This window comes from Dermacentor albipictus, chromosome 1, assembly GCF_038994185.2.
Source record: "Dermacentor albipictus isolate Rhodes 1998 colony chromosome 1, USDA_Dalb.pri_finalv2, whole genome shotgun sequence".
In the NCBI taxonomy this organism is placed as follows: Eukaryota; Metazoa; Arthropoda; class Arachnida; order Ixodida; family Ixodidae; genus Dermacentor; species Dermacentor albipictus.
In genome coordinates, this window is record NC_091821.1 from 388,935,738 (window position 1) to 388,962,398 (window position 26,661).

Here is a 26,661-nt window from a genome sequence, read left to right on the forward strand (position 1 = left end):
TATAGACTTATCATGTTAGTCCTGCATATATCATTGTGTTTCATTTAGGAATAGCCTAGTGCAAGAATATATATATATATATATATATATATATATATATACAGCAAACGGCGACAACTTCTCTGTTAAATTTTATACATATATGAAGAGGATATCCTTGCGTAATAGCGTTTTTCTTTGCGCCTTCAGCCCTAGGCCTCGTTTTCACAAACAGACTCGACTGCCATAAGGATAGTTTGTAAAAGCGTCAGCGAATACAGCGAATAAGCAGCTACACGTGACAGCGAATGTTGTGAATTCAGCCCCTAGAAGGCCCTCATTTGAAAGAACTACTTGAGAGACATTTCAAATACGTTCGACCGCGCGATTTGCTGGCGGGTGTTCCAGCCAAATCTGGCGTACGAGCTGCTTTTTGTGGATACGAACCCCCGACTTGCGCAAGCCATGTCCGGTGCTTCACTAGCGCAGCTATATATACGACTGAAATGTGATATCTAGGTCGCTTGGGCGGTTCTGATACCGTTCTGTTACGCAGAAATATACTTTTTAAACGTTCTGAAACAGCTTTACTGTTTACCTGAGTTATAAAAGGCCATGCTGAGTTGGTGTTGGTTGGTCATTGTTCTTGTAAAGACCCAGCACTTGTGGAAACATGCACGAATATTGAAAAAGGACAAACGTTTGCGCTGATAAAGAATGGACGCTACAGTGTCTGTCTATTTCGGTGTTCGTGCATGTGCCCACAAGTGCGCCGCCTTGACGACGCTCCTTGACGCGCTCAGCAGCTCGAGCGCTAGAATACATACCCCCGCATGTGGAGGTGTTAGTTGGCCGGGATGGCAACATTATATTGTATACTGCGGTAACCCCCTATGCCAAATCGTGATGTTACATTTGTGTTACGAAATGTTAATCGTATTTAGACTACAAACATGCTCATATAGCTCTCCAACTCCAGGACATAATGGGGGCGCCATCATTGGTCGGCCTGCTGATTGTTACGGTCGTGGTCATCGCTCTCCATGCTGCCGAAGTGGAGGGTGGTGGAAAGGGCGTGAAGTGCGGTAAAGGGGTCAAAGCTGGCGGTTGCAAGGGCGGCGGCAGTAGAAGAAAGTGGCGTGACCCGACGAGGCGCCGTCCAAAATGGGATTCATCGGGCGGTGGTAAGTCGGGGGGAATATGTGCTGTTACCAATAGTAATAATAATAAGACCAAGTAGTTTAAGAGAACAAGAACTCAGCAATGTGCGATTCAGCTCATTTCAGTGTATTTTGTGTAGTTTATTTGGAGCAGGAATAGGGTGAGAGAACCGTTTTATGGGACGCGACGATGTATCTCACGCATCTTGTACTAGAAAGGGAAATTAGACTAGATAGATAGATAGATAGATAGATAGATAGATAGATAGATAGATAGATAGATAGATAGATAGATAGATAGATAGATAGATAGATAGAGAGAGAGAGAGAGAGAGAGAGAGAGAGAGAGAGAGAGAGAGAGAAAGGCCAGGAAGGTTAACCATAGATTATCTTCGGTTGACTACCTTGTACCGGGGGAGGGAAAAGGGATGCGATTGGTGAGAGAGAGAAAAAGAATAAAGAACCAGAAAAAAAAAACCAGCCCACACACACACACACACGTACACACAATACAGAAGGCGCACAATATCATACTTGATATAAGTTGGTAGAAAAATTGGCAAGCGTGTGATTCAAGCATGAACAATTAAAAAATACCAATGTAAATTATGCATTTGTACCAGCCATCAGTGGGCCAAAAGAAATGAAACGACATTTGGAAGTCTTTCATAAAGTGACAAAAGCCTGCCTTACCATGGACTGCACGCCTTGCTTTTAATCGGCGCGGCCAGTGTAGCCTTCTAGAAGAAAGGAGTTTCGGGCGCGATAATGGTTACTTTTCTAAGTTACAAACTCAATAGTATTATCTACAGCGCCCGATGTCACATGTCTTGGCTGAGGGTGGTTACTGGCCTCGGGTGGATCAAGCAGAATCGCCAGGACATATGTGAGGCTAGAGATTACGCAGGAAGAGACGATCCCGTTGCACAATACATCAGGCTTACTGAGTTTTCGTGTTCGCTCATACTAAACGCTTATTTGGAGTCGAACAACGGGACTTAATCCCAGCTGAAACACAGAAAAGCGGTCGCCCTTACCGTATAGAGAGAGAATGCTATCGATGCTTTCGGTGCAAGTTATGCATTAGCGAAATCAAGACACTCCCACCTCAATGTAAGCTTCGAGTAATGTATTCAGCACTAGAGTGGTATATGGTACGCTATATACTATAAGAAGTAATAGATGTAATACTTTACCACATCAAGTGATTAACCTGTCGAAGACAAGCCCCCTTGTCGAAACGTTGGATCCAGCGACATTTCTTGTTCTACAACTGTTATTTACCTCAAGACTCAATTTTCCTATAAAACTCTCTCTTATTTTGGATTTCTACCTCGTCAACCTTTATGCTAGGACCGATATTTACATTTAGGGCTATAACAGCTGTACTATGTTCTTAAGAGGAAGTTTTAAGGGTTCATGAAATCTTCGCCAGCTTTGTGGGTAGCATAGGTCGAGATAAATGTTAAGAGATGTTTAGATTAGGGGGACGCAAGCGTTCGGGCCCGCTAGCGCTTGAGGCTCCAACGCCTGCGTCCCCATAATCTAAAGCTCTCTATTAAAGGAGCCACCTAGTGGCAAACACGCCATTGGGCTTCATGTTGTAAGTACAACATAGTGCCTAGCTGTGCCCGTTAGAAGCTACTTGATCCTGCGAATTTTAATACGAGTGGTGTCATTTCTAGACCTCAGCAAAAATAGCTGTACTGGAAGGTTATTAGCGCTAAATGAACGTCTAACTGCACCTCTACAAAGGTCACTGCGATAGAATGCACGGGAGATTCGGTGGTGAGGCTTAGCGGGTGCTGAAAGCTGCTTGTTCTGCTCTTAAGCCTTGTATCGCTGCCACGCTGCAGTCACTTTGACAACTTCAAGGGCTGGTTCTCTTCGATATTTTTATGCAACCTTGCACAAACACATACATACATACATACATACATACATACATACATACATACATACATACGTACGTACGTACGTACAGACAGACAGACAGACAGACAGACAGACAGACAGACAGACAGACAGACAGACAGACAGACATACATACATACATGCATACATACATGCATACATACATACATACTTAGATACATACATACATACGTACATACATACATACGTACAGACAGACAGACAGACAGACAGACAGACAGACAGACAGACAGACAGACAGACAGACAGACAGACAGACAGACAGACAGACAGACAGACAGACAGACAGACAGACAGACAGACAGGCAGACAGACAGACAGACAGACAGACAGACAGACAGACAGACAGACAGACAGACAGACAGACAGACAGACAATTAGGCTGTGTCAGGACATGGCGGCATGTATCACCTTGCGATAAGGGAATCGTAACTTGCTGTATTACCATCTTGCGCCTAACGTATCTGTTTCTGACGCCTTTCTGTACACAGATTTTATAACCTTAATTTACTGAGCTCACCTAGCTTCTGCATATTTATGTACTGCTAGCGGTTTCTTGCTAAATGAACAGAATGTTCTCTAACTCTCAGCGCCAATTGCCTTGCGCATCTAGGCCTGGAAAGCATTACACTGCGATAAAGAATCCTCAAATTAGTTTTCCCGGATTGCACGAAGCAGCGGCAAATGCTATGCATTGTTAAACTCCTGGCAGCAGCATTGCAAGTCGCTTGTTCTCCGTGACAGCGGCAGGCGCCGGTGTCCCGTTGGACATGGCCGGGGGCAGGAACGACGGCGAGAGGTCGGGCGAGGACGACGAGCGCGCCGAGTCCCGACGCGACGAGAGGGCGCCCCTGGTCTGCTTCGTCCGCGGCGAGCAGTTCCACCGGTCGGGAATGAAGCCGTTCGACGTGAAATCCCTGCCGCTCGAAAAGTGCACCCACGTTGTCTACTCTTTCCTGGAGACGGACAACAATACCGGGGAGCTCATGTTCCGTAAGAGAGGCGGCAAAGACGAGAAGGGTGCGTTTGGTCCTTATTTTCCTCGTACCACGCCACTCGGCTTCTCGCGATTAAACAGGTATTTACTTTGACGCAATATGCTTCGCCTGAACGTGGTGTTTCTAATTGAATGTACTCGTCTAGTTTAGCGATTAGACGAGAATGTTCTGATAATGCCTAGACAAGCACAGTCAGTGAAGGTTAAAATTTGTTGAAGGAAGAGGGCCTCTATTCGCAATTTTTTTTTACGTGAGAGAGAGAGAGAGAGCAAATGATAAATGAAAGGTAGGGAGGTTAACCAGGACTGAGCCCGGTTGGCTACCCTACACTGGGGAAAGGGAAATGGGGATGGAAAGATTAAAGAAAGAAGAGAAAGTCCACCGGGGATATCGTTCAGTCACTCAGTCCGGATTACAGACGCTCACTCAATCCTGTATCTTTCAAATACCGCAGCAGCGCTTTTGTGGCCTTTTGTAGCTGCGATATACGAGGCCATGGTCCCAAGATCTTGTTCAAGGTGAACGGTTTTCTATCTAACTTGTTGAGAGCTGTGCAGAGATCTTGTCTTTCATTTTCAAATGATGGGCAGTAGCACAGTAGATGGTCTATAGTTTCTTCGACACCGCAGGCATTGCACTCGGCGCTATCAGCCATGCCAATCAAAAACGTATATGCATTCGTGAATGCGACGCCCAAGCGTAAGCGGCACAGCATTGTTTCCTCATTACGCGGAAGCCCTGGTAACAGCCGCAGTTGCATAGATGGATCGAGGGAATGCAATCGATGTTGAGTGAAATCAGGTGTGTGCCACTTCTCCAATGTCATACGGTGCGCTAGCTTGCCTAAGTGTTGGGCTGCGTCAGTACGCGATAAAGGTATAGAAACAAAGGTTGCTCCTTCGTGTGCTTCAGTACGCAATAAAGGTATAGAAACAAGGGTTGCTCCTTCATGCGCTTTTACGTGAGAGTGAAAGCATTATATCATTTTCTGGTGTGTGGACGCCTCTCACCGATGATAGTGATTACCGTGATGGAAAGAAAAACGATCGTAGCAGCCATACCCAGTCGTGGACGGCACTTACAAAAGCAAAAGAAAGAAAAACCATGATTTGTTTAGCTCGCTCACATAATCAATCAATCAATCAATCAATCAATCAATCAATCAATCAATCAATCAATCAATCAATCAATCAATCAATCAATCAATCAATCAATCAATCAATCAATCGTACTGTTGCAATATCACCGTGTAGGTGAAACAATGCTCTAGGAGGTTGTTCATCCAAGGGGGACATCTACAGGCGCCGAACTGTTATTTTTATACGTCATGCGATATCGCGTGGCTTCTAGTTGCTACGAACGTTACTAAAATGTAGTCAGCTTACGCACGAGGGCACTGTGCAATACGCTTACGCTGTGCACTGTTCAGGAAAACTCGACGTAATTCTTTTTTTAATTCTGTGTCGTCCCTGCGCTGCTTTAGGCGTCTAATGAGATCGCCGAGAAGAAACAATTTCGATGGGTTTTCCCGTCACAGTCATAAAGCGTGCATCACGCCGTCATGATGGCGCGAAATATTATCACGGGTGTCGCTTGAGTGCACGAGATACGTGAAAGTACAGGGATGTGAAGTTGATCGATTTATGGGGCTGAACTTCCCAGACCTGCGCTGCGGGGCATAAAGAATGCCGTAGTTGGAAACTCCGCAACACTTTGAACCAACCTTGGTTCTTTAACGTGCACCCAAATCAAAGAACGTCATCAGTTTTGCATTTTTTTTGCCACCCGAGTGTGGTCGCCGCAGCGAGGCGTCGAACCTGCAGCCTCATCGTGTTCAGATGCTGAGCCACTGTGGCGTGTTAGATGTCAAAATCAGTAACATGTATGGGCCTAAATGCAAAGCTGAATTATTGCTATAAAAAGAAAATAAGTTGCAAATTATCGGGGGATCTTGTGGTACTTCTAAATAAAATTCATGATACTGCTTTAAGCACGTGTAATGAAGCAGACGCGCCTCATCTTTCCGATAACAGCTCGGAGATGAGGACGACGACCCGTGCTGTGATCTGCAAGAGAACTCGGGTTATTCGCTGCTGCTAGACTGCTGTTTATTTGCTGCTTCTCACCTTTAATTAAGCATCATTACATTTGGTGGAGATTGCTGGAATCCCTCAAGTCACCCTGGAGCACCGCAATCGTACGTTGCCCACCAACGCCATGACTGAGGCGACCTACGCACCGACTGTACCCATGGCCACCCTTGCCACTTCCCTGCCCTTGCCCCTGCCCCGGCCCCTGTCAATAGACACCTATGGCTATTGGCAGGTTCCCATGACTGAGGCTGGTCGCCCAAAGACAGCTTTCATCTTTTCCGACGACCTGTACGAGTTTAACGCTATACCTTCCGGGCTCTGCAATGCTCTTGCTACCTTCGAGCGTATGATTGATACGATCCTTTGCGGACACAAGTGGAAGACTGGTTTATGTTACATGGATGACATGGTTGTTTTCTCGCAGGGTTTTCCGACACATCTGGCCCGTCTGCATGAGATCCCGACCTGCCTCACTTCCGCGGGCTTATAGCTCAACTTCAAGAAGTGCCATTTGGCTGCCCGAAAATTAACTGTCTGGGGTCACGTTGTATCGAAAGACGGCATCCTTCCTGATCCCGACAAGCTTCGCGCAGTCACCGAGTTCCCAAAGCAGACATTTATCAAGGCCCTGCGAAGTTTCATAGGCATGTGATCGTATTTTGGATGCTTCGTGCGGAACTTCGCCTTTATTATCGCACCCTTGATGAAGCTTGTTACCGCAAGTAAAGGCATTTCCGCGTGGTCATCAGCATGCGATGAAGCCTTTGACAAATTACTAGAGTTGCTGACTTAACCGCCGATTCTTCGCCATTACGACCCAACTGCGGCGACAGAGGTTCACACCGACGCCAGTGGTGTCGGCCTTGGTGCAGTCTTGGCACAACGGAAAGCCACGCATAAAGAATGCGTCATGGCTTATGCCAGTCGTACCCTTAAAAAATCTCAGATTAATTACACCGTTACAGAGAAGGAATGCTTAGCCATCATTTGGGCATTGGGCAAGTTTCGTCCTTATCTCTACAGCCGTCCTTTCAGCATCATCACTGACCATCACGCCCTTTGTTGGCTCTCCTCCTTGAAAGTCCCGTCGGGCCGCCTCGGCCACTGGGCGCTTCGCCTGCAGGAATATGACATTCGTGTCACACACCAGTCTGGTCGAAAGCGTTCCGACGCTGACGGCGCTCTCCCACTCGCCGATGACACTCGATGAGGCTTCTCTTTCAGTTCCTTCTCCGACCTCAGACCCGTCACTACTGACCGCTATTGACATGCCCTCCGAGCAAAGCAAGGACACATCACTTGCCCTGCTGCTCGACTACATTGCCGCTCCATCGGTCGTTCCTTCTACGCGGACGCTACGCCGGCAAGCAGCCCACTTTGCCGTGCGAGACAACGCCCTCTACCGCCGCACTATATGTCTGACGGTCGGAAATGGCTTCTGGCTATCCCTTGCCACATGCTCTCCGATATCTGCGCGTACTTCCTTGCTGACCCTCAAAGCGCCAAAGCCGGCGTCCTGAAACCCTTCACAAGGCTGCGTCAACGATATTACACGCGTGGAATGTATCGGTATGTGCAGCAGTACATTCGATCATGCACTGCCTGACAACAAAACAAAATTCCCCTACTGGCAAACTACAGCCGCTACCATGCCCTGCTCGACCGTTCGACCACGTAGACATCGACCTCTATGACCCACTACCATACAGCGGATGTGGAAACCGCTGGATTAGTGTTGGCGTCGATCTTCTGACGCGCTACGCCGAGACCGCGGATCTTCCCGCCGCGACCGCGTGCGACGTTGCGATGTTCATTCTTTGCAACTTCGTCCTTCGCCACGGTGCTCCTCGAGAACTGCTCAGCTATAGGGGTCGTGTCTTCTTGTCACAAGCGATACAATCCCTCCTTCACGAGTGCCAGATCATTCACCGGAAGTCGACCGCGTATCGACCCCAAACGAACGGTCTCGCGGAGCGGTTCAACCGAACACTGGGCGACATGTTGAGGATGTACGTCTCGTCCGACCACACCAATTGGGACACCGTACTCCCGTTCGTTACTTTCGCTTAAAACACCGCGACACAAGCGACCACCGGGTTTTCGCCTTTTTTGCTCTTGTATGGGCGTGAGCCTTCGCGTCCTCGGGATACTATCCTGCCCTACCGACCTGACGCTTCCGAGTGCATAACTATGTCAGAAGTCGCCCGATACGCTGAAGATTGCCGCCCGCTGTCTCGCTCGTTGACCAGCGAGGATCAGGGGCGTCAGAAGACAAGACGCGACAGTCATCACGCCACGCCCGCCTTCCCTGCTGGTTCCCTTGTTTGGCTATGGATACCGCGTCACATGCCCGCCCTTTCTTCTAAACTACTTGCGCGGTACCACGGTCCGTACCGGATCATTGACGCCTCCTCCCCTGTGAACTATATCGTTGAGCCCGTCGCACCATCGCCGGACCTTCGTTGTCGAGGTCGCGAGACAGTGCATGCTAGCCGGCTGAAGCCTTATTTTGATCCCCTCGTCTTCTCTGTTCCCTGAGTCGCCAGGATGGCTCCGTTTCACACCCGGGGCCAGTGTAATGAAGCAGACGCGCCTCGTGTTTCCGGTAGCGGATCGGAGACGACGGCGACGACGACCCGTGCTGTGATTTGCAAGAGAGCTCGGGAGCTGTTCGCTGGTGCTAGACTGCTGTTTATCTGCCGCTTCCCAACTTTAATTAAACATCATTACACACGCATGGACTCGCTAAAGAAAGAAAAACCCAATCGACGTTTTTATTGCACGCTAGTAAAAATCTTGAAGACTAAGAAAAATATTGCAGAGTGTCCTATATTTCTTCTCTATATTGCAGATATCTTGAAAGAGCTGAGAAATCTAAAGCAACATCCAAAAGGGAAACACTTGAAGGTACTTTTCAGCTACGGCGCCGGCGCGCACACGCAAAGCCTGATGAAACAGATACACGACGAAGGGAAGCTCCAGAGAATGGTGAATCACATTGCGTCGTGGCTGGAGAAGCTAGACCTCGATGGCGTAAACTTCCACCTCGAGGGACCGGGTCCACCCGTCTGCAAGAGAAATCAGATTATCACCATACTGAAATTCATCAAGGTAAGGAACTCTGCTATCTCGCTGCTTCGTGGATTATTTAGGTCAACTGCAAAATGAACAAAGACAACGAAGTAGGTGCTCCAAGTCTATGAAGTTAAAAAAAAACATTTATCACGGCTCAATAAAATGTACGTTATCACGCAGGAGTGAAACGTGAATGGAAAGAAATAAATGACCACACTGCCTGACGAAGTGAGAGGTGTAATCGGGGCTCAGCCGGGTGCGCTTTGGCCCCGACCTATATACGCATACGCCTCTGTGAATGGATCGTCTCGGTGCCATACACAGCGGCGAATGTGGAAAGTAAAATTCGCCTGATAGTATACGTGTTCATGTTCGCGTTTCATGCTAGGGTGACAGTAAATCTGTGAAATTTGCATTGTTTCCTTAATGTGCAGCTCGTCAGTGGTGGGGAGTGCATTCCTGAACTCTTAACATGAGCTTTAACTTAACATAGTGGCGCGAAACAGGACGAATTTTTCTTCAGCTACGAGGCTTTTCTTTCGGGGAACCCGTATGGATTTACTTTGTAGCAAGTGCTATGACTGGGTGGATGTCTCATTTTCCCTTTATTAGTCACTTCTCTCCACCTTGCGGGTTTCCGTAGAACTATTACGTCAAAATTTTAACAGCATTGCTTGAACCTTCGTTTCGTATGCCATGCATCTAGAACTAAGTGGTGTCAACTCAAAGCTCAAGGACGTCAGAATATAAATAAATAAATAAATAAATAAATAAATAAATAAATAAATAAATAAATAAATAAATAAATAAATAAGCAAGCAAGCAAGCAAGCAAACAAACAAACATGGTGAAAGGAGCATGTAGGATACGAACACACATATATTCTCTGCGCTGCTAGAGTCGTGCAACAAAATCGACGGAAATGGAAGATAGCACAATATGCGTCCGGTGGGCAACCTCCGCAAAACGCGAGCGATGCTCAACCAAGGCCAGTACACGAGCGGGGTAGATTGTCTTCGAGTGTGATTATATGGCCAGCACTACGAATCAGGGCACCGAATATTAGCGACAGCTGCTTATCGACGACTGCGCTGTCCGGCGGGAGTCCTAGAACTTGAAGAATTATTAAACTGCAGGAACCTGTGGAGTGCACAGCAGCCGCACTCTGCTGCGGCAATGGCGCAGTTGACTAAACGGAATTTCAGCATGGATCTCGGGAACATATCCACACGTATTTGTAGACATGAAGCCTGTATCATCGGGTGAATAAACACCGCCGTTTCTGGAAAAGATATCGTCGCGCTCTAAACTGAAATTGTGCTGCGATTTATATTGCTTCTTTAGTTTCTTGCTTTCCCGTGGTGTCGGCGAACGGCATTACCAGCAAGCTAAAGTGTTGCCGGTTTTGCCAACACATTCAAAGCTGCCTACCCTGGCCAACCGGGCCGGAAAAGCAGCGTCAAGTGCGACAGAGGCCATTACTTTTGGTGCTGAGTATACCGCAAGCCGCAAGGCTCTTCAGCGAAATGAAATATCAGTGAGGTGGAGTATCACTGAAGAACCTTAATATAGTTGAAGCCGAGGGATTAGGAAATGCCCTATATATTCAAGTTTGTGCGACTCGCACTAGTCGCCTGCCGATCCCCGAGAACACCGCATGGATAACAAGAGAGAGAGTAAGGTAAAGGAAAGACAGGAAGGTTAACCAGAGATTATCTCCGGTTGGCTACCCTGTGCTGCGGGAGGGGCAAGGCGATGCGATAGGTGAGAGAGAGAAGGATAAAAAATAAAATAAATAATAAAACAAGCCTACACACATGCACGTACACACGAACTGTTTGTGTAGGCACTGTCACGCAGCCCGCAAAGGCGTTCCTAATGTTGCGCACTGTAACCGTACAATCCTGCGTCACACAGTGCACAGTCACAATTTGTCAGACAGTCTCGTGTCTTTTAGGTACCGCAGCAGCGCCTTCATAGCGGATCGCGCTCATGTTCGCGTGGGCCAGTTTTCAAGTATCTTTTTTTCTGTCGTTGGGCGCTTGTCCAGTTTGTCTAGGGTGGCTGAAAACTACTCTGTCTAGGGTGGCTGAGGACGAGAGCACTGACAAAGAAGGTGCGTGATTGTTTCATTGCACCCGCAGAAGGCATGAATAACAAATTGCGTGTTGAAACAAGGTCCTAATGTTGATGACTTGGTTAAGGGCTTGAAAGGAAAGACACACTTCACATCACACACAGTTTATGAGCATTGTAGACGAGAATTTATGAACAAGGCAAACCTCGTACTGACTTGAAGTTAGACCGTTTAGATATGAGAGGCCATTGAGCGCAGTCCGTGAAAGATCAGGCTAATTAAACTTGCTCTGCAGCACCGAACGATGAGAGTTTAAAAGTGGACATTGTAAAAAACAAGCGCTGAAACATTTCACTGTAGTATAGGTACAAGCAGTGCAAGAAGGACTCGGCGCACGTGACTGTCAGTGCATGCGACGTGCTTACATGAACTCACCCGATGATGACTTTGAGCAGATGCGACATTGCGCGGCGGGTGAAAGCAAGGCCAGAGCTTGGCGCACAAGGCAGGATCCCTTGACTAAGCGTTCATCTGAGCATGAGCGTTGTAGATAACGGTGCTTATGAGCAGCCGCGGTGGTCAAATTCGCACAACTCATCGTCAGTGAAGCCAAGATGTTTTACTGAAATTGCAGGAGCGTGAGCGGCGTTATTTTCAGTTTCGCGAATAAAACGACAGAAATAAAGCAAGAACAATAGCAATGAATAAACGGAAACGAGTGGTACAATTGCAGTGTATAGTTTTGGGTTTCATATTCACGAAAAAGTTTTTTTTTAAAGCGAGGACACTCAAACGAGGAAACGGTCATTAAACATGCGGCGTGCACGTGAGGCCTTATAGCGTAGGCCACAAATGTTCTCTTCGACGCTGCTTTCGCGCCTTCCTTAGTTGCGTATGTGCGTGTCCACCTTTTCTCGCACAGACATTACGGCGCGAGATCGAGAACAGAAAACTCATCACGGCCCAGCTCCCCGCCTGCCGCCGGGACAGCAAATGCTTCTTATTTATGAGCGAGCATATGTCCAGGTAAATATTAAGCTTTGCATCGTTTTACTTTCATAAATATTTCATTCTCATTACCTCTTGCACTTGTGTTGTTGATGCTGCTGCTCCACCAGCACCAGAAAGCGTAAGCGTATAAGGATCTTAATTGTCGCCACGAAGGAATGCTGTAGATCAGGCACGTACCCAGGATTTTTTTTCGGGGGGGGGGCCCACCACCTCTATCATCATCATCATCATCATCATCATCATCATCATCATCATCATCATCATCATGTTTTATGTCATCTACAGGACGAAGGCCTCTCCCTGGGATCTCCAATTACCCCTGTCCTGCCGCCAACCGATTCCAACTAGCACCCGCGAATTTCCTAATTTCATCGCACCATCTATAGTTTTCTGCCGTCTTCTACTGCGCTTCCCTTCTCTTGCTACCCATTCTGTAACCCTAATGGTCCAACGCTTATCTAATCTGCGCATTACATGACCGGCCCAGCTACATTTTTTCCTCTTGATGTCAATCAGAATATCATCTATACCCGTTCGCTCTCTGATCCAAACCGCTCTCTTTCTCTCTCTTAACGTTATGCCTAGCAATCTTCGTTCGATCGCTCTTTGCGCGTTTCTTAACTTGATTTCAAGTCTGCCCCATATGTCAGCACTGGCAAAATGCACTGAGTGCACACCTTACTTTTCAATAATAATGGTAAGCTTCCAGTCAGGAGCTGGCAATGTCTGTCGTATGCGATCCAACCTATTTTTATTCTTCTGTGAATTTCCTTCTCATGATCAGGGTTCCCTATGATTAATTGACCTAGATAAACGAACTCCTTCACAGTCTCTAGTGGCCGACTGGCGATCCTGATGTCTTGTTCCTTTGCCCGACTATTTATCATTATCTTCAACTTCTGCATATTAATATTCAACCCCACTCTTACACTCTCTCAGTTAAGGTCTCCAATCATTTGTTGTAACTCGTCTGCATAGTTGTTGAATAGAACAATGTCATCGGCAAACCAAAGGTTGCTGAGATTTTGCCGTCGATCTTTACTCCTAAGTCTTCCCAGTTTAATAGCTTGAATTCTTCTAAGCACGCAGTGAACAGCTTTGGAGAAATTGTGTCTCCCTGTATGGCCACTTTCTCTATAGGTACCTCCCTGCTTTTCTTGTGTAGAATTAAGGTAGCTGTAAAACCTCTGTAGATATTCTTTCGCGAAGGACGAGTCAGTAAGACGAGAAACTATTTACAGATTATATTTACAACAACGGTTGCAGCGCTGACCGGTTAGATTCACACCGCGAGCCCAGTTCGTTCTTCATCCTCTTTTCTGGAGTGATGGCGCCCACGCACCTCGTTCAAACAAACAAATACCACACGCATGTAGCAATATTTTCCAAGCTTTTTACGTGAGCGTTTTGTACTCCTTGATTGTGTAGTGCCTCTATGACTGCTGGTATCTCTACTGAATCAAATGCCTTTTCGTAATCTATATAAGCCACGTAGAGAGGATTATTGTACTCTGCGGATTTCGCGATAACCTGAGTGATGACATGGATGTGATCCATTGTAAAGTATCTCTTCCTGAAGCCAGCCTGTTCCCTTGGTTGACAAAATCCAGTGTTGCCCTTATTCTATTGGAGATTATTTTGGTAAATATTTTATATAATACTGGGAGCAAGCTAATGGTCCTATACTTTTTGAATTCTTTAACGTCTCCTTCTTTGTGGGTTGGTATAATGTCTGCATTCTTGCAGTTTTCTGGGACCCTTGCAGTCGATAGACATTTCGTATAAAGAGCCGCCAGTTTTCCAAGCATTATGTCTCCTCCATCTTTGATTAAATCGACTGTTATTCCACCTTCTCCTCCCGCGCTCTTCATCGTTTCATTTCTTGCAGGGCCCTTCTGACCTCATCGCTAGTTATAGGAGAGTTTCTGTATCCTGTTCATTACTGTTTCTAAGTGAGGTATCGTGACTCCTCTGAGTACTGTATATACAGGTCAGCTTAGAATTTTTCCGCTGCTTTTACTATATCTTCGAGATTGCTGATGACATTATCTTTTAGTGTATACATCATGGTTTGTCCCAAGCCAGGTTTATTTTTTACTGATTTCAGGCTGCGTTCATTTTTTACAGCTTCTTCAGTCTTTCTTATGTTATAGTTTCGAATATCAGTTATTTTCGCCTTGTTGATCAGTTTTGACAGTTCCACGAATTGCGTAACGCTGTGCGGCCGACACTCCCATACAACCACGTAGAGCGCAGGACTCTGCGATTCTAGACGTACTGCGCGCACAGAGAAAGGTTAGAAAAACAGCCACATAAGCACAGCAGAGAAGTGGCTACGTGATGCGGTTCGACCGATAACTGTAGAAGCGTCATTCAAAGCAAGTAATTGTTCTCCACTTCCAGCAGCGTTTTCTCTACTTCCTTTTTAAATAAAAAGATGTTGATCCATAAATATTCTCATAAACAACGGTTAACTTTTTTATTTTTCGCTTTTCCTTGCAGTTTGGTTGTTGCTTTGGCTCTCTACCTTAGTAGATCGCTTAATTTCTCAACTCCTTGCAATTTTTGTTTCCAGTTGCCAATTTTGCACGAAAAGTGCTATACAATTAGGGAAAAACAGACGAGGTAACGGGCGACAGTCATCTTGCTTATGGGTTTAAGGGTTATTGCAGGATTTCATGATGGACGCACTTTAACATGATTTTATTTCCCACCTTATCCAACCCATATCACGTGTATATGGTTGCGGGCATCTGCCAGCCTCGCGGCGAGCCGTAACTCAAGGAAATAATGAAGCAAAGGCATAAGTTAAACGCAATTGGCGTTTTCTCCGGCCGCAACTCGTTCCACGAGAGTACAGACCAGCTCAGTAACAGCCGCATCCCTTTCCTGGTCCCAGGATCAGCCTAAACAATGAAGGTTGAACTAACAAAAGCAATAGCTATGCGCGTGACGGTTGAATAGATGGTGACAACTGAACGCAACTTGAGTTAATCGCACGGGTGCGGAATCTATGAGAAAACTGTCCTTCACATTACAAGAGATGCCGATAACTACCGCCATCTAAAAGGAGTGGAAAAGGCAGCATAATGCTGACCGATTAATAGCTGCCAAGTCTCAACATTGATCTGGCGGCGCTTTAGAAATATGTGAGGAGTGGTGGCGTGGGTGGGGAGGGGGGGGGGGAGGGGGTATGCCACTTGATTTCGGGGGGGGGGGCCCGGGCCCCCCCGGGCCCCCCCCTGGGTACGTGCCTGCTGTAGATATAGTAGGGGCGGTTTTAAGCATAAAATTCTTTTAGCTCCCGTTGTCGGCGACCTTCTAGTCACTTTGAGCCAAAGAGCAAAGCCGTTATCCGGGCACTCAAACTAGAACATCCGGGAAAGTTGCGACAACAAAACGCGATTTTCCAACCCTCTGCACAGGAACGCATTGCATACGCTAGTTTCTCCCAAACAAGTTACAAGAAATATCGCTTCCGAGTTTTTACTAATGTTTGTTCACAATATCCCTCAAGTTGTAACTTCTAGTACGCTGACGTTCTCTTTGTCATTTCCAATAGCGACGCTCAAAAGGTAGACACAGGACACCATACATGCACTTCAATTCTGGGAAACGGAATTCGCTGCTCATCTAGTGCGCTCGCCGAGCTGCTGTGACGCGCGCAGCCGGAAGCGTCTGATGCACTGCTTTGCTTTCATGGAGGAAGGAAAAAGTTAGGGGACAGCATTACGTCACGCAGCCAGCCTAAGGTCCCTAGATAAAACTTGTTTTGTCTAAGAACGTTGAGCCAGCCTTGGCAAGCGAACTCTCTTTGAAGCCAGCCCTTTGCTCAGTGGCGGCCCAAGACTCTTGCGTCGAGATCACGGAGCAAAAATCGAGATTTGCTGAGGTGTTTGATCTCGCCTCCTTCAGGCGCTTTTCTTCTAGCTCGGTCTCCCTGGCGTCTTTCGCTGCCTGTCGTGCCTCCTTCAGCCGGTTTTCTTCTTCTAGCTGGCCAGCGTCCATGTGGACCAGTGCACAGTATGGCGTGGTGTGGTGGGGTGTGCCGTTGCCAACATGCACATACACTCCATTTTAAGGTTGTGGCTAGTATCATCGCCAACCAGTCTGCTTCGGCGGATTCCATTTCGTGCTTACATCTACTCTCAATTGCGGCAGAGCCAGAAATTTTTTAATTGTAGCGACGAACGCTTGTTACCAAGATACGCCTGTAAGCGCGCGTTCATTCCTGGCCCCTCCTGGCTAGATGCCTTGACCGACATCGCTTGGTATTGAGCTATTGAATGTGCTTCAAAACGCGCAAGTTGGATGTTGCTACCATCCATCGGTCAAGCTGGCGCGGGACAAAGCCGGTCAGCACTATGTAGTACGGCCAGACTAAAGCCCCTCCTTCCACGCGCCACCGCCTGGTCGGCGGAAACGTATATGGAGGGGCTTTAGGCCAGACTGGAGCACATGATCGAGAGAACGCACTCCAACCCTGTCGCGCACCATGCAAACGTTGCGCATGCGCACTGCAGTTGCACGTGGCTGCGGTATGCTACGCGATGTAGATACCGCGTCTGTCACGGAATGCCGTGACGAGCCCGCTTCACTCGCATTTGTGTTGACACGCGCCGAGCGGCGCTGCCTGTGTGGTATGCCTGCCGCATACGCTCGCCGTTGGGGTCAACTACGGGAGTGTGGATTTCGTATTCCTGGCGCGCTCAAACCGCACTATTTTTTTCTCACGCGTTCAGCATTCGCTCTGTAGGCTCATTTAGGGCTACTTTGCAGCCAAACAAAAAGCTATGCAACAAGGCTGATGGGAAAAGAAGCCCACGCGTAGCATAAGCTTTCATTTAGTTATTTTTCTGCTTGGAGTGCGTGGTTTCTCTCATGCAGGAGTGATGTCTGCAGTGTAAGGCAGGAAAGTTTACGCTATGCGAGACGCACGCTTTTCGATCACGTTACTTCAAACTAGCCAGTTGCAAAGAAGGACCAGCCTTACGTTGGCCGTGCCTGTCTAAATGCATGAGTGGTGCGTTAGAGCTCATCCCGCTCGGCGACTGCTAAATGAAATCTGATGTACCTTCTTGCCTTTATTGTCCCCAAATGAAATCTGGTCGCTTGTCTCAAATGTATTAATTTACACCCTGATTTTAAAAGACACAGAATATCGCATTCTGATAATTTCAAAACTTTCTTTCTACAATCTCTTAACTGACTGCCAAAAGTAGATGTAAGGGATTTGTAAGACTTGGCTTTAAGTGCGTGTAACGGGCAAGAAAATTGCCATTACAGCATCTACAAAATTATTTCACCACTGAAATTTCTCAACAGCCCCTGTACATACCTATATACGGTTAAGGAAACAGTTTTGTTCGGCATCAAACGCTCAAACTCCGCTTTGAAGATTTGGAACATACTTGCTTTTTTTGCAATGTTGCGTAGTTGGCAATTTAGTTACTCAATGTTTTCAATACTCAATGTTCTCCCCCCCCTCCTCCCCCCCCCCCTAAAAAAACCTTTAAAAGAATTGAACAGGACCGTCTTCGTCACAGGCGGGCGGCATCCTCATTTCAGGAAGCCATGGGTCCGCGCCGATATTCGTTAACTTCTGAAAATGTTCTAGCGCCCGTCAGAAAATTCTAACATTGCCAAGATCTAGATTTATTTTTCGTGCAATCTTTGTTTTAACATAAGGCATAAATGCTATGAAAAGCTTTCCTATTAAAATGAACTGTGTTTGATTCAAGCATGTTTAAGAAGCTAATGGTTTTAACCCTCCAACGCATTTAATACCGTAATTGAGACTTTAGCACCAACTAAAGCTTCCTCATGATAATCCGGCGCTTCCTGCGGTCTCCTTAAAACTTCCGCGAGCTACAATGTGTTGTGCTTACCTCTATTACGGTCTCATGCAGCTGAAACACGGTATGACAGGAGAGCAATACTTCCGTTTATCATGCAGAAAGAGTGTGATGCAACAAATAAATGCGCATTTTCATTGAAATACTAAGCACTAGAAAGTTTAGGTGAGACATAACATGCCCAGTATTGCAAACTATATTTCAAATTTCCATGACACAATAAAATTTTCGTTTGACCAAATGATTCTCGGTTTTAATTTGCTGTTTTGAATCCAAATTAACCCATTAGGGACCGGTTTCTTTTTTTTCTTGCTATCTTGAAATAAATCTAATATATTAACTTACCTTTATACTAATAATTCACATGCAAAAAATTATTACTCTTGCCTAATTAGTTTTTGAAATATAGCCCGTGACCATATGGTCACGCTGGGCCCCTACGCTACAGCAAAATGCGCGAAGTGAAAAACATTTATTTCAAGCCATGAACCGCCATAAAAAACATACATAGCGAATAGTCGAGCACTTATTTAGTGTGATATGGTTTAAATCATGGAATACACATGCCGACGTCATACTTTGTGCGTTTTGGGTGCACCGCGTTGTTGCAATTATCTCATGCACACCTCCACCTCTTGCCATTAGGTATTGGCGCAACAAAGTGGGCCACTTGCTCATACCCTGTACCAGTCAGGACATCACCAGTCTTTGGGATTCTGCATTGACCAGGCCCTCTAGGCTTATTGCCCCATCGCATCAGGTAGCTTTGTGCAATTTGCCTGCGGAACTCCACGTGCGTGACGTTGAGCCCTGTGCTACGAATTAACGTCCAAGTGTTGCTGATAGATACATCACAAAGTCAAGTGAAAATCGGCCACCACCACTTTTTGCCACGGATTGCAAACCTGTAGGCACCTACATTTGCATCCATCTGGTCCGTACCTCCCATAAATCTTGTACTGAGCAACAGTGTTTGGACGGGCCTCCTTGATTCGATTCTTTTGAATACGAGAGTACCTGTCTGCATATGACATTGACTCTACGCCTTGAATGGTGCTTACGGTCGTTACTACAGAATTGTCCATCCAGCGGACAACAATAATCCCATTGTCGCTCAGCACGGGCTCTTCGTGCTTGCGAGGTTGGCGCTTGACGAGTTCTGGTCCAGCGATAGGGCATTCTTTGGAAACATGGTTCTGCTTCACTGTGCCCGTGCCTTCGTAGCCCTGTGCCTTGAGATGCCTGAGTAGCTGCATGCTTGTGAATAAATTATCAAAATAGAAAAAAAAGGAAGGTTGTGCGTCTCTGCTGCCAGCTCACCCCGCATTTGAAGAAGTGGCGCCGCTGCTTTTCCGAAGTTCTTTTCATATTTTTAGATATTCCGAGATCCCCTGCTTGACTTGATACCCTTTGAGGTTTACAAGGTATCCGTTCTTGGCATTTAGCCGCCATACTATATGCCCGAAGCGGATAGGCTTTCCGCGTATGAACTGTTTCCAGTCATGACGACCATAATACTCAATCATACTTTCGTCATAGCTCAGGTGAGGCACAGGTTGAAAGTGCTCCAGAAATCTTGTTTTCAATAGTGCCATCAATGGGCGCAACTTTGCCAAATTGTCACTTAGGGTTAGGCTTGCATTTCGCTCCGTGCAGGAATCACATTATCTGTATGAAGCGATTTCTTCGCATGGCATTCTAGGTCATCGTGTTGCACATATCCGTGCCGCTGTCCCGATAGCACTTTTTCTCTGGCAAGCGGTTATAGCCGGAAAAAACAAGTACTCCAAGAAAACTTATCTTAATTCTTCTTTGGTAACCTTTGGATCAGGCAAATTCAATATAACGTTTCTTGTTTGTTCGTCAAAAAAGAGTTCGAACAACTCAACAGCTGAAAAGTCCCTTTAGGCAGCAAAGTTTGGGTCGGGAAATATGCCAAGGCTTTTCCGGAGATCACCCTTCGTCCACTTAGAAGCAGTGGATAATTTCGCAGGAATGGCCGCATGAACTGCAGCAGAAGACACCTCTGATGTTCCGTCACTTTGCCCGCCGGGGTCGTTGCGGTCAGACTCGCATCCACCAATGCTGCGTCCGTCGGAGAAAACAGCTTCAGCGCCGGCTCATAGCTGCCGCCCGCTAGATTCTCAATGAGCCTGTCTGAGTCTTCATCGGCCGAGTGCTCATCCAAATAGGTGCTAGCCTATATCGAGCTGCCAGATCTGGCAGCTCGATATAAATCACTGACACATCGTCATCTTCCTCTTCGAGTATCTTCGCTATTTCTTCCAACGTCTACCTATTCAGACAATAAAATAACAAATAACCACTGTGGGAACGCGCCAGCAGCCGTGCAAGAGATGAGAATGCAGTTTGAAAAAAAAAAACAAAAAGTTCGGTATCCTAAAGGCCTAGCGTGACCATATGGCAACGCACAAGATAACGTACTCGTTCATGGATAAATCAAACATAATTCTTTCCCAAATCCTCATCGGAGGTCACATATTCAAAGAGCAATATGGAGGTAACGATATCCAACAATTGCTTAAGCAAGTAGTGAAGAAAAAAAACACTTAACCTTTGGAGCGATGCATCGCGACGCTACTCGCATAGCAACACTTATTCCCGCCTCTGCGAGGGGCTCCCACAAAACGACTCACAGCTGCTGACACTTGGTATCAATAAAGGGGACTCTAATCTGTCAATCGGCATGTCAAAGGCGATTTTGGTGCCGTTTTGTTAACCTTAATTAATTGAAATCCACTGTGCAGACTAACGTGACCATATGGTCACGCTGGTCCTTAATGGGTTAATCCACATCAGGGGCCCTATAACGTAAAACTATTCCAATCTATTTTTATTCCAATTTCGGGACGTCAAAGTTACGTAACGACCGACTCAAGCATCAGGCGGTAACCCGCAGCGTTGTTTCAAAAACCCAATCAAACGCGCTCCTCGTTTATAGGAGGTCACCATTTTATTTCTTTCAAAGCGAATAACATCGCCTACATTGAGCAGATGTTCTTATAGAATAGGCTGAAAAGACGCGAGGAGCACGCTCAAGTGGAGAGGGGTTCCATAACCGGATGAAGAGGGCGGTGCCGGCGTCAGCGATTGATCCACTTCCCCTTACTTAGTTTGCCGTGGCTGGTCGAAAATTGCGGCGGCGTGCAACGGAATGTTAAAAATGCCGCCAGAACGGATCCTCAGCAAAGAAGAGTTGGCAGTGTGGTTTCGCAGACGCGCCGAAAGGGCGTGACAAGGTTATAATGCCAAGGAAAAATGTTTCTTACATGCAAATAAATCCATGCTCCCCTGCAACTCCGAGTAGCTAGTGCCAGAGCAAGCGGCGGATAGCCATCTTTGATTCCTTTGGGAATGGGGCAGTCTCCGGCTATACAGCAAAATATTCCCTTTGTTTCGGCTTATAAATACGTCTTTAACGTGTACACGTCACTTTGACGCGGTGAGCTTTCGCGGTTTTGTAACGTCACGCGACGGACAGGCGAAGTGGGCGCAGCCCGAAAACGTTTGATCAAAGCCAAAGTATTGTGTCGAAAAAGGCGTCGTATCAGAAATGTTTATTTTTCTTTCGCGTTCGGTTTAATAATACATAATCAGTGTGCACACATCATATCAGATCAGTTGATCATATCAGTTTTAGCGGTTTTGGTGACGTCCCGTGAGAGACAGGCGCGGTACGGGGGGCCTGAAAAATTTTTTGGCCGATCACGGAGGGCAGATTGCGGAATTGGAATGGAAAAGTTTGGAATAGCTCTATGTTATAGCGCCACAGTGCAGGTGTTTATGGCGAAAATGATCGCTAAATTCAGAAGAATTCAACTAAGCTTGTACTTCCGCTCCAGCTAAAATTTCTTCATGGCATTCCTTGTCCCTACGCGGAAGCGGAGCACTCCGAGTACTTCTTGTACAAAGGCACGCAGCGGTCGGTCATTTTCTTTTGCTTGAACTCAGAAGCGCAACCGAATTGTTGCTATTCGACGTGTTCGCGCTGTCCTGGCCACAAATTCCGCGTCGCAATCCGACCACGAAGCAACCGCCGCGACTGCCTGCCCCCACACCCGTGCAACACAATGGGCGCCGAGCGAGGCGGGGCCGTTCGAACGTTGTCACTACCCTGAACGGTGGTGCTGTAGTCGAAGCATTGTGGTTCGTTTGGTGCGTTTTAGCGCCAAAATTCAAAATCTAATTTGAGCCGTGCGCCACAGTGACGTTCAGTAAGAGGGACGTTGTGGACACGCCCCGCTACGCCGTAGCCTTCGCAAGACATTGAAGGAGTGGCAGCACCAAGAGGTGGATCAAAGGGGATCTTTGATAGCCAATAACTGCGCTTCTGCTGATAGCGTTGAAGTAGTTTGTACAGCGAATTATTTCTGAAATAGTCTAGTTTCTGGTCAAATGCTTTTATAGAGTTCGATAAGAAGTGCTTCAGGGTCACTTCCCTTGAAGGTTCGGCGAACGTCTCGACAATGGAAGTGCGAATATTGGGGGGAACATCTCATGAGGTACCTACACGTGATATAACTGAGGAAATACGTCGCTATGAGAAATCGTAACCTCTGGCGCAGCACAGTAACGAATAGTGGAGCTGAAACAGAATTAAATGACAAACGATAAAAGTTTTAATTGCTTCGGGAACTTTCGAGATTTGTGCTAGGCTCAGTATTCCGTTCCTTACAGCATTTAGAAAGCATCTGGAAAGCATATTACCTTCTTGCAGGCACCTCGACTACCTGTTCCTCATGACGTTCGACTACAGGCTGGATGATCTGTCCGCGACAAAGATAACCAGCGGATTATATTTCTACAAGGATAACAACGGTCCTACAACAATTGAATCCGTAAGTCATAGAATGAGTGGCGTCTCTCATTTTGTACTCAGCCAGAATTGAGAGCAAAACTCGAGAGAGCCCACAACACTTTGAAGTTCTATGTATCTGCATAAATAAATGATGAATCTTTGAATAAATTTTGCATGTTACATACATACATTCCCAGCATTCCATTTTTACGAAATTGTCGCTTTATGCTATTAATATTTTCTCGTCTCCCTCCCATTCGCATCCGAAATTCGGCATTCAATGAAAATTGGCACGTGGACCCTCCCCCCTTGTCTTCAGGGGCGCATTCACAAAAATTCTTGTTCTGAGGCGTGCTTTCTGCCACTGGTCGGCCGCAAGTCAAGCGTCAGGATTGGCGCGAGTTTTCTCTAACGAGCAATCCTGGCGGAAGCGATTTTTACGAATATGGGCCTTTGCTATCAGTACCCTGAAACGACCAAGCGAACACCAGGAGCGTCAAGGCGAGGCGGCTGTCGCTTGCATTCTCGATTGCGAGCGAATCTGCTGCGACACCGCCAATCACAGCATTCGAAGTACGAAGCACTTTATCTGGTGGTCGCTTATGGAAGCGTGTTTCTTAGGCGTCATGAGGAATACTAAGCAATACTTGAGGTAAATAACATCCAACATTACTCAGTTTTGTTGCTTAGAAGTTGGTTGTAATACCAACGCTATGACTGTAGGCAAACCAGCGGCGTACAAACATTTCTAAAAACGCTGTTGCCATTTGGCTTGTCTCCATTTTTTTATTTCTATTTATTAATCCAACTACGATCTGACTAAGCGTACCTATCACATCAACGGTCGTATCTGTTGTAAATTTAGGAAACCTGCCTTGGAAAATGGATCGATTCCGGCGTGCGCAAGTACAAGATCATACCGGGCCTCGCCGTACACGGCCGCAGCTTCACGCTAGACAACCCTGCCTACAATGGCGTCAGTGCCAAATTGAAGAAGAACCACCCGCTCGGAAACGCCGCAAGCTTCACTAAGACGGACGGCTACATGAACTACGTCGAGGTGAGAACGACTTCTGCTTCTGTGAGAATTAAAAACATTCTCTACCCGGCTTTTAATGCTGCTCCACTAGAATCTTGTGTAGCGCTGGGAGGAAACTGCAGTGAAATGAACGATTGAGTCGTGGATATATCGCTACGAGCAACATTGGGGCTATGAGAGACGCCGTTGTGGAATGCTTCTGACAAAGTTTGATAACATGTGGATCTTTATTGTGCACGTAAATCTTAGTACACTTACGTTTTTGCATTTCCGACCCGCGCGAAAGTGCAGCCGCCGTGGCCGGGATTGGAACCTGCGACCTCGTATTCAGCAACGGAGTGCCATTGAGCATCGCCGCTGTACCTTTTAGTAATTTTTGTAGGAGCTCAATACATTCGCGGAATTCATTTTTTACAAAAAAAAAAAAACGCTACTGGGAACAGTGGCGCCGTGATAGTTCAGCTAACGTGGAAATGATTAGCTATAGTTATCGTTCCTGATACCCTTGCCTGTGGACAAACGCACATTAGGGAGAATATGCCTGCTGCTTAAGACATTAGTTACACAAATGCTGGGGCAGAAAACTTAAACTATGACACGAAATGAAGCCTAAGCGTGTATCGCGAATTTATTAAAGCGCATGCCTAAACAAAGTACACTCCGCAATCTGAAACACCAGCAATATATTTAAGACATATAAAAAGAAAGTCAATGGTCTACTTTCCACGAATAAAGAAGTCGTGTCGAGTAGAGTGTTTCGAACAAACCACCATGGCGTCTGTGGCTTTTATCCCAAAGCGCAAGCTTCTTATGCATGTCGTTCTCCATCGCGCGTCGTCTGCAACATTTGGGAAACGATGAAATGATGCATTGCTGTCTTTCCACCCGCGATGACACGCCCATAATGGCATACCGCAAAATTATTGCGACATCCGCCTTTTTCTTTTTTGTGTGTTTTGTGCTTGGCAGCATCACCACGATCTGAGAACTACGAGGCAACGTTGCAGGCGCACGCTGCAATATGAGAACCAGCCGTTCATCCTAGTTCGGCTGGTCCACAGCACGGCCACTAGAAGGCGAGAATTTAGTTGGAATCGCTAACAGGACTTCCTAAAGGTGTGAGAAGTCCCTTTCTACAGCTTCGCTGTCCTTGATGCATGAGTCATTCAGAATGGCATACATTTGCGAATTTTAAAGCGTTTGGCCTTCTTTGAGAACTAACCGGTGATTTCCTGCGAGTGTCTAACCGTTTTTCGCGGGCTGATCCCCGAAGATAGTGCAGTCTAACACAGTAATCGCACCGTAATGCACTACCACCACGGCACTATTGAAGTCAAAATGTTTTACTCCAACACGCGATCGTCACGTCAGAGCGCTCAACAGGTTTTAGTGCTCCCGATCTGTAGGCAGCGCTACGCCAGCGCATCCAAATGATTGCGCATTGCTTGTTTTCGGCCAGTACGCTGCCTCTCAGAGGTCACTTGCTGGACCGATACTGCGAGGGAGAAAGCGAGGCGAATGCCTTTACGGAGAGTTCACTTGCCGATCGAGGCTGCATGGAGTAAGTGAAAGTAAAATAGAGAGCATTGCGTTATGCAGCCAGCCTTGACAAGCGAATGCTCAGTGTAGGGTAGCCAACCAGACTATTGACTGGTTAACATCCCTGCCTTCCTGTATTCTTCTCTCTCTCTCTCTCTCCGTGAAGGCACAGTGGTGGCCCAACCCGTAACCTCGTGCGTCGAGATCACGGAGCAAGAATCGAGATTTGCTGAGACGTTCGGTTCCCAGTAGCCATGCCAGTAGTTTTTGTTCGATGCACGTTTGATCGGCAGCCATGCTGTGGCTCTACTTGCAGAGCGAGAACACTAAGACCAACCGCGTACTTTGATGTGCGATCGCGTGTTGGGCCATTACTGTTCCACCAGGTTTGACTTCAATCACGCTGCGGTATGCGCCCTCTTCTTTCTTTGCTTCCTCCATGCTAGGCTGGCTGCGTGACTTAATGCTCTCCTCAGTTAAACGCAGACGCTGTCGTATAATACGCTGCTCTATAGATTCCGAACTGATCCTCGCAGAAGTGGCGCTCAATGTATCGGTTGGCTCCCGCGTAAAGGAAAGTCATGGGGGTAAAGGGAGCGCCATCCATAAAACACCGTGCAGCGCAGTGCCACACGCAACCACCTTCCACAGAATGCTAAGCGCATCAACCGTTGTCGGTTTTTCTAGGGGTCTTAGGTTTTCATCGTCCGGCATGGCTCAACACATTTTTTTTTCGTTGTTGCTGGAGCTCGACATCACATATGTGCGTACAAATATACAGGTTTAGATGTCAAAGCTCAGTGGATAGTCGTCACACGGTTTTCAAACAGCCTTGCATTTATAGAATATCCTGAGGGTTTCCAGGGATTTCGCACTCAGTAATCATTCAGGAACACACTGAGGATTTTCGTCGGCCCATAAAGCGGGGAAGGCGTTTTTGTGATTCTTGAGGACGACGGGCTTGTGTGAACGTCTGTGACTATTAATGCAATTACTATTAGACCACACGCGTCAACTAACTCACAGCTAATTTCCATCTTTCCTTCCTTCCTCTCTGTCCCTGTCATCTTTGTTTCACCCG

At 46.8% G+C, this 26,661-nt stretch overlaps 1 protein-coding gene across 3 annotated transcripts in view; it reads left to right on the forward strand.

Annotated features, from left to right (window-relative positions):
- Window positions 1–26,661, forward strand: part of LOC135917013 (endochitinase-like) — a 53,513-nt gene that overhangs the window by 4,348 nt on the left and 22,504 nt on the right. For all 3 annotated transcript variants that reach the window (XM_065450474.2, XM_065450475.2, XM_065450477.2), the window contains 6 exons: window positions 959–1,163; window positions 3,819–4,094; window positions 9,017–9,276; window positions 12,240–12,343; window positions 22,922–23,042; window positions 23,868–24,062. In XM_065450474.2, coding sequence (XP_065306546.2) covers window positions 965–1,163; window positions 3,819–4,094; window positions 9,017–9,276; window positions 12,240–12,343; window positions 22,922–23,042; window positions 23,868–24,062 — 1,155 coding nt within the window. In that variant the 5' untranslated portion in view covers window positions 959–964. The remainder of the gene's footprint in view (window positions 1–958; window positions 1,164–3,818; window positions 4,095–9,016; window positions 9,277–12,239; window positions 12,344–22,921; window positions 23,043–23,867; window positions 24,063–26,661) is intronic.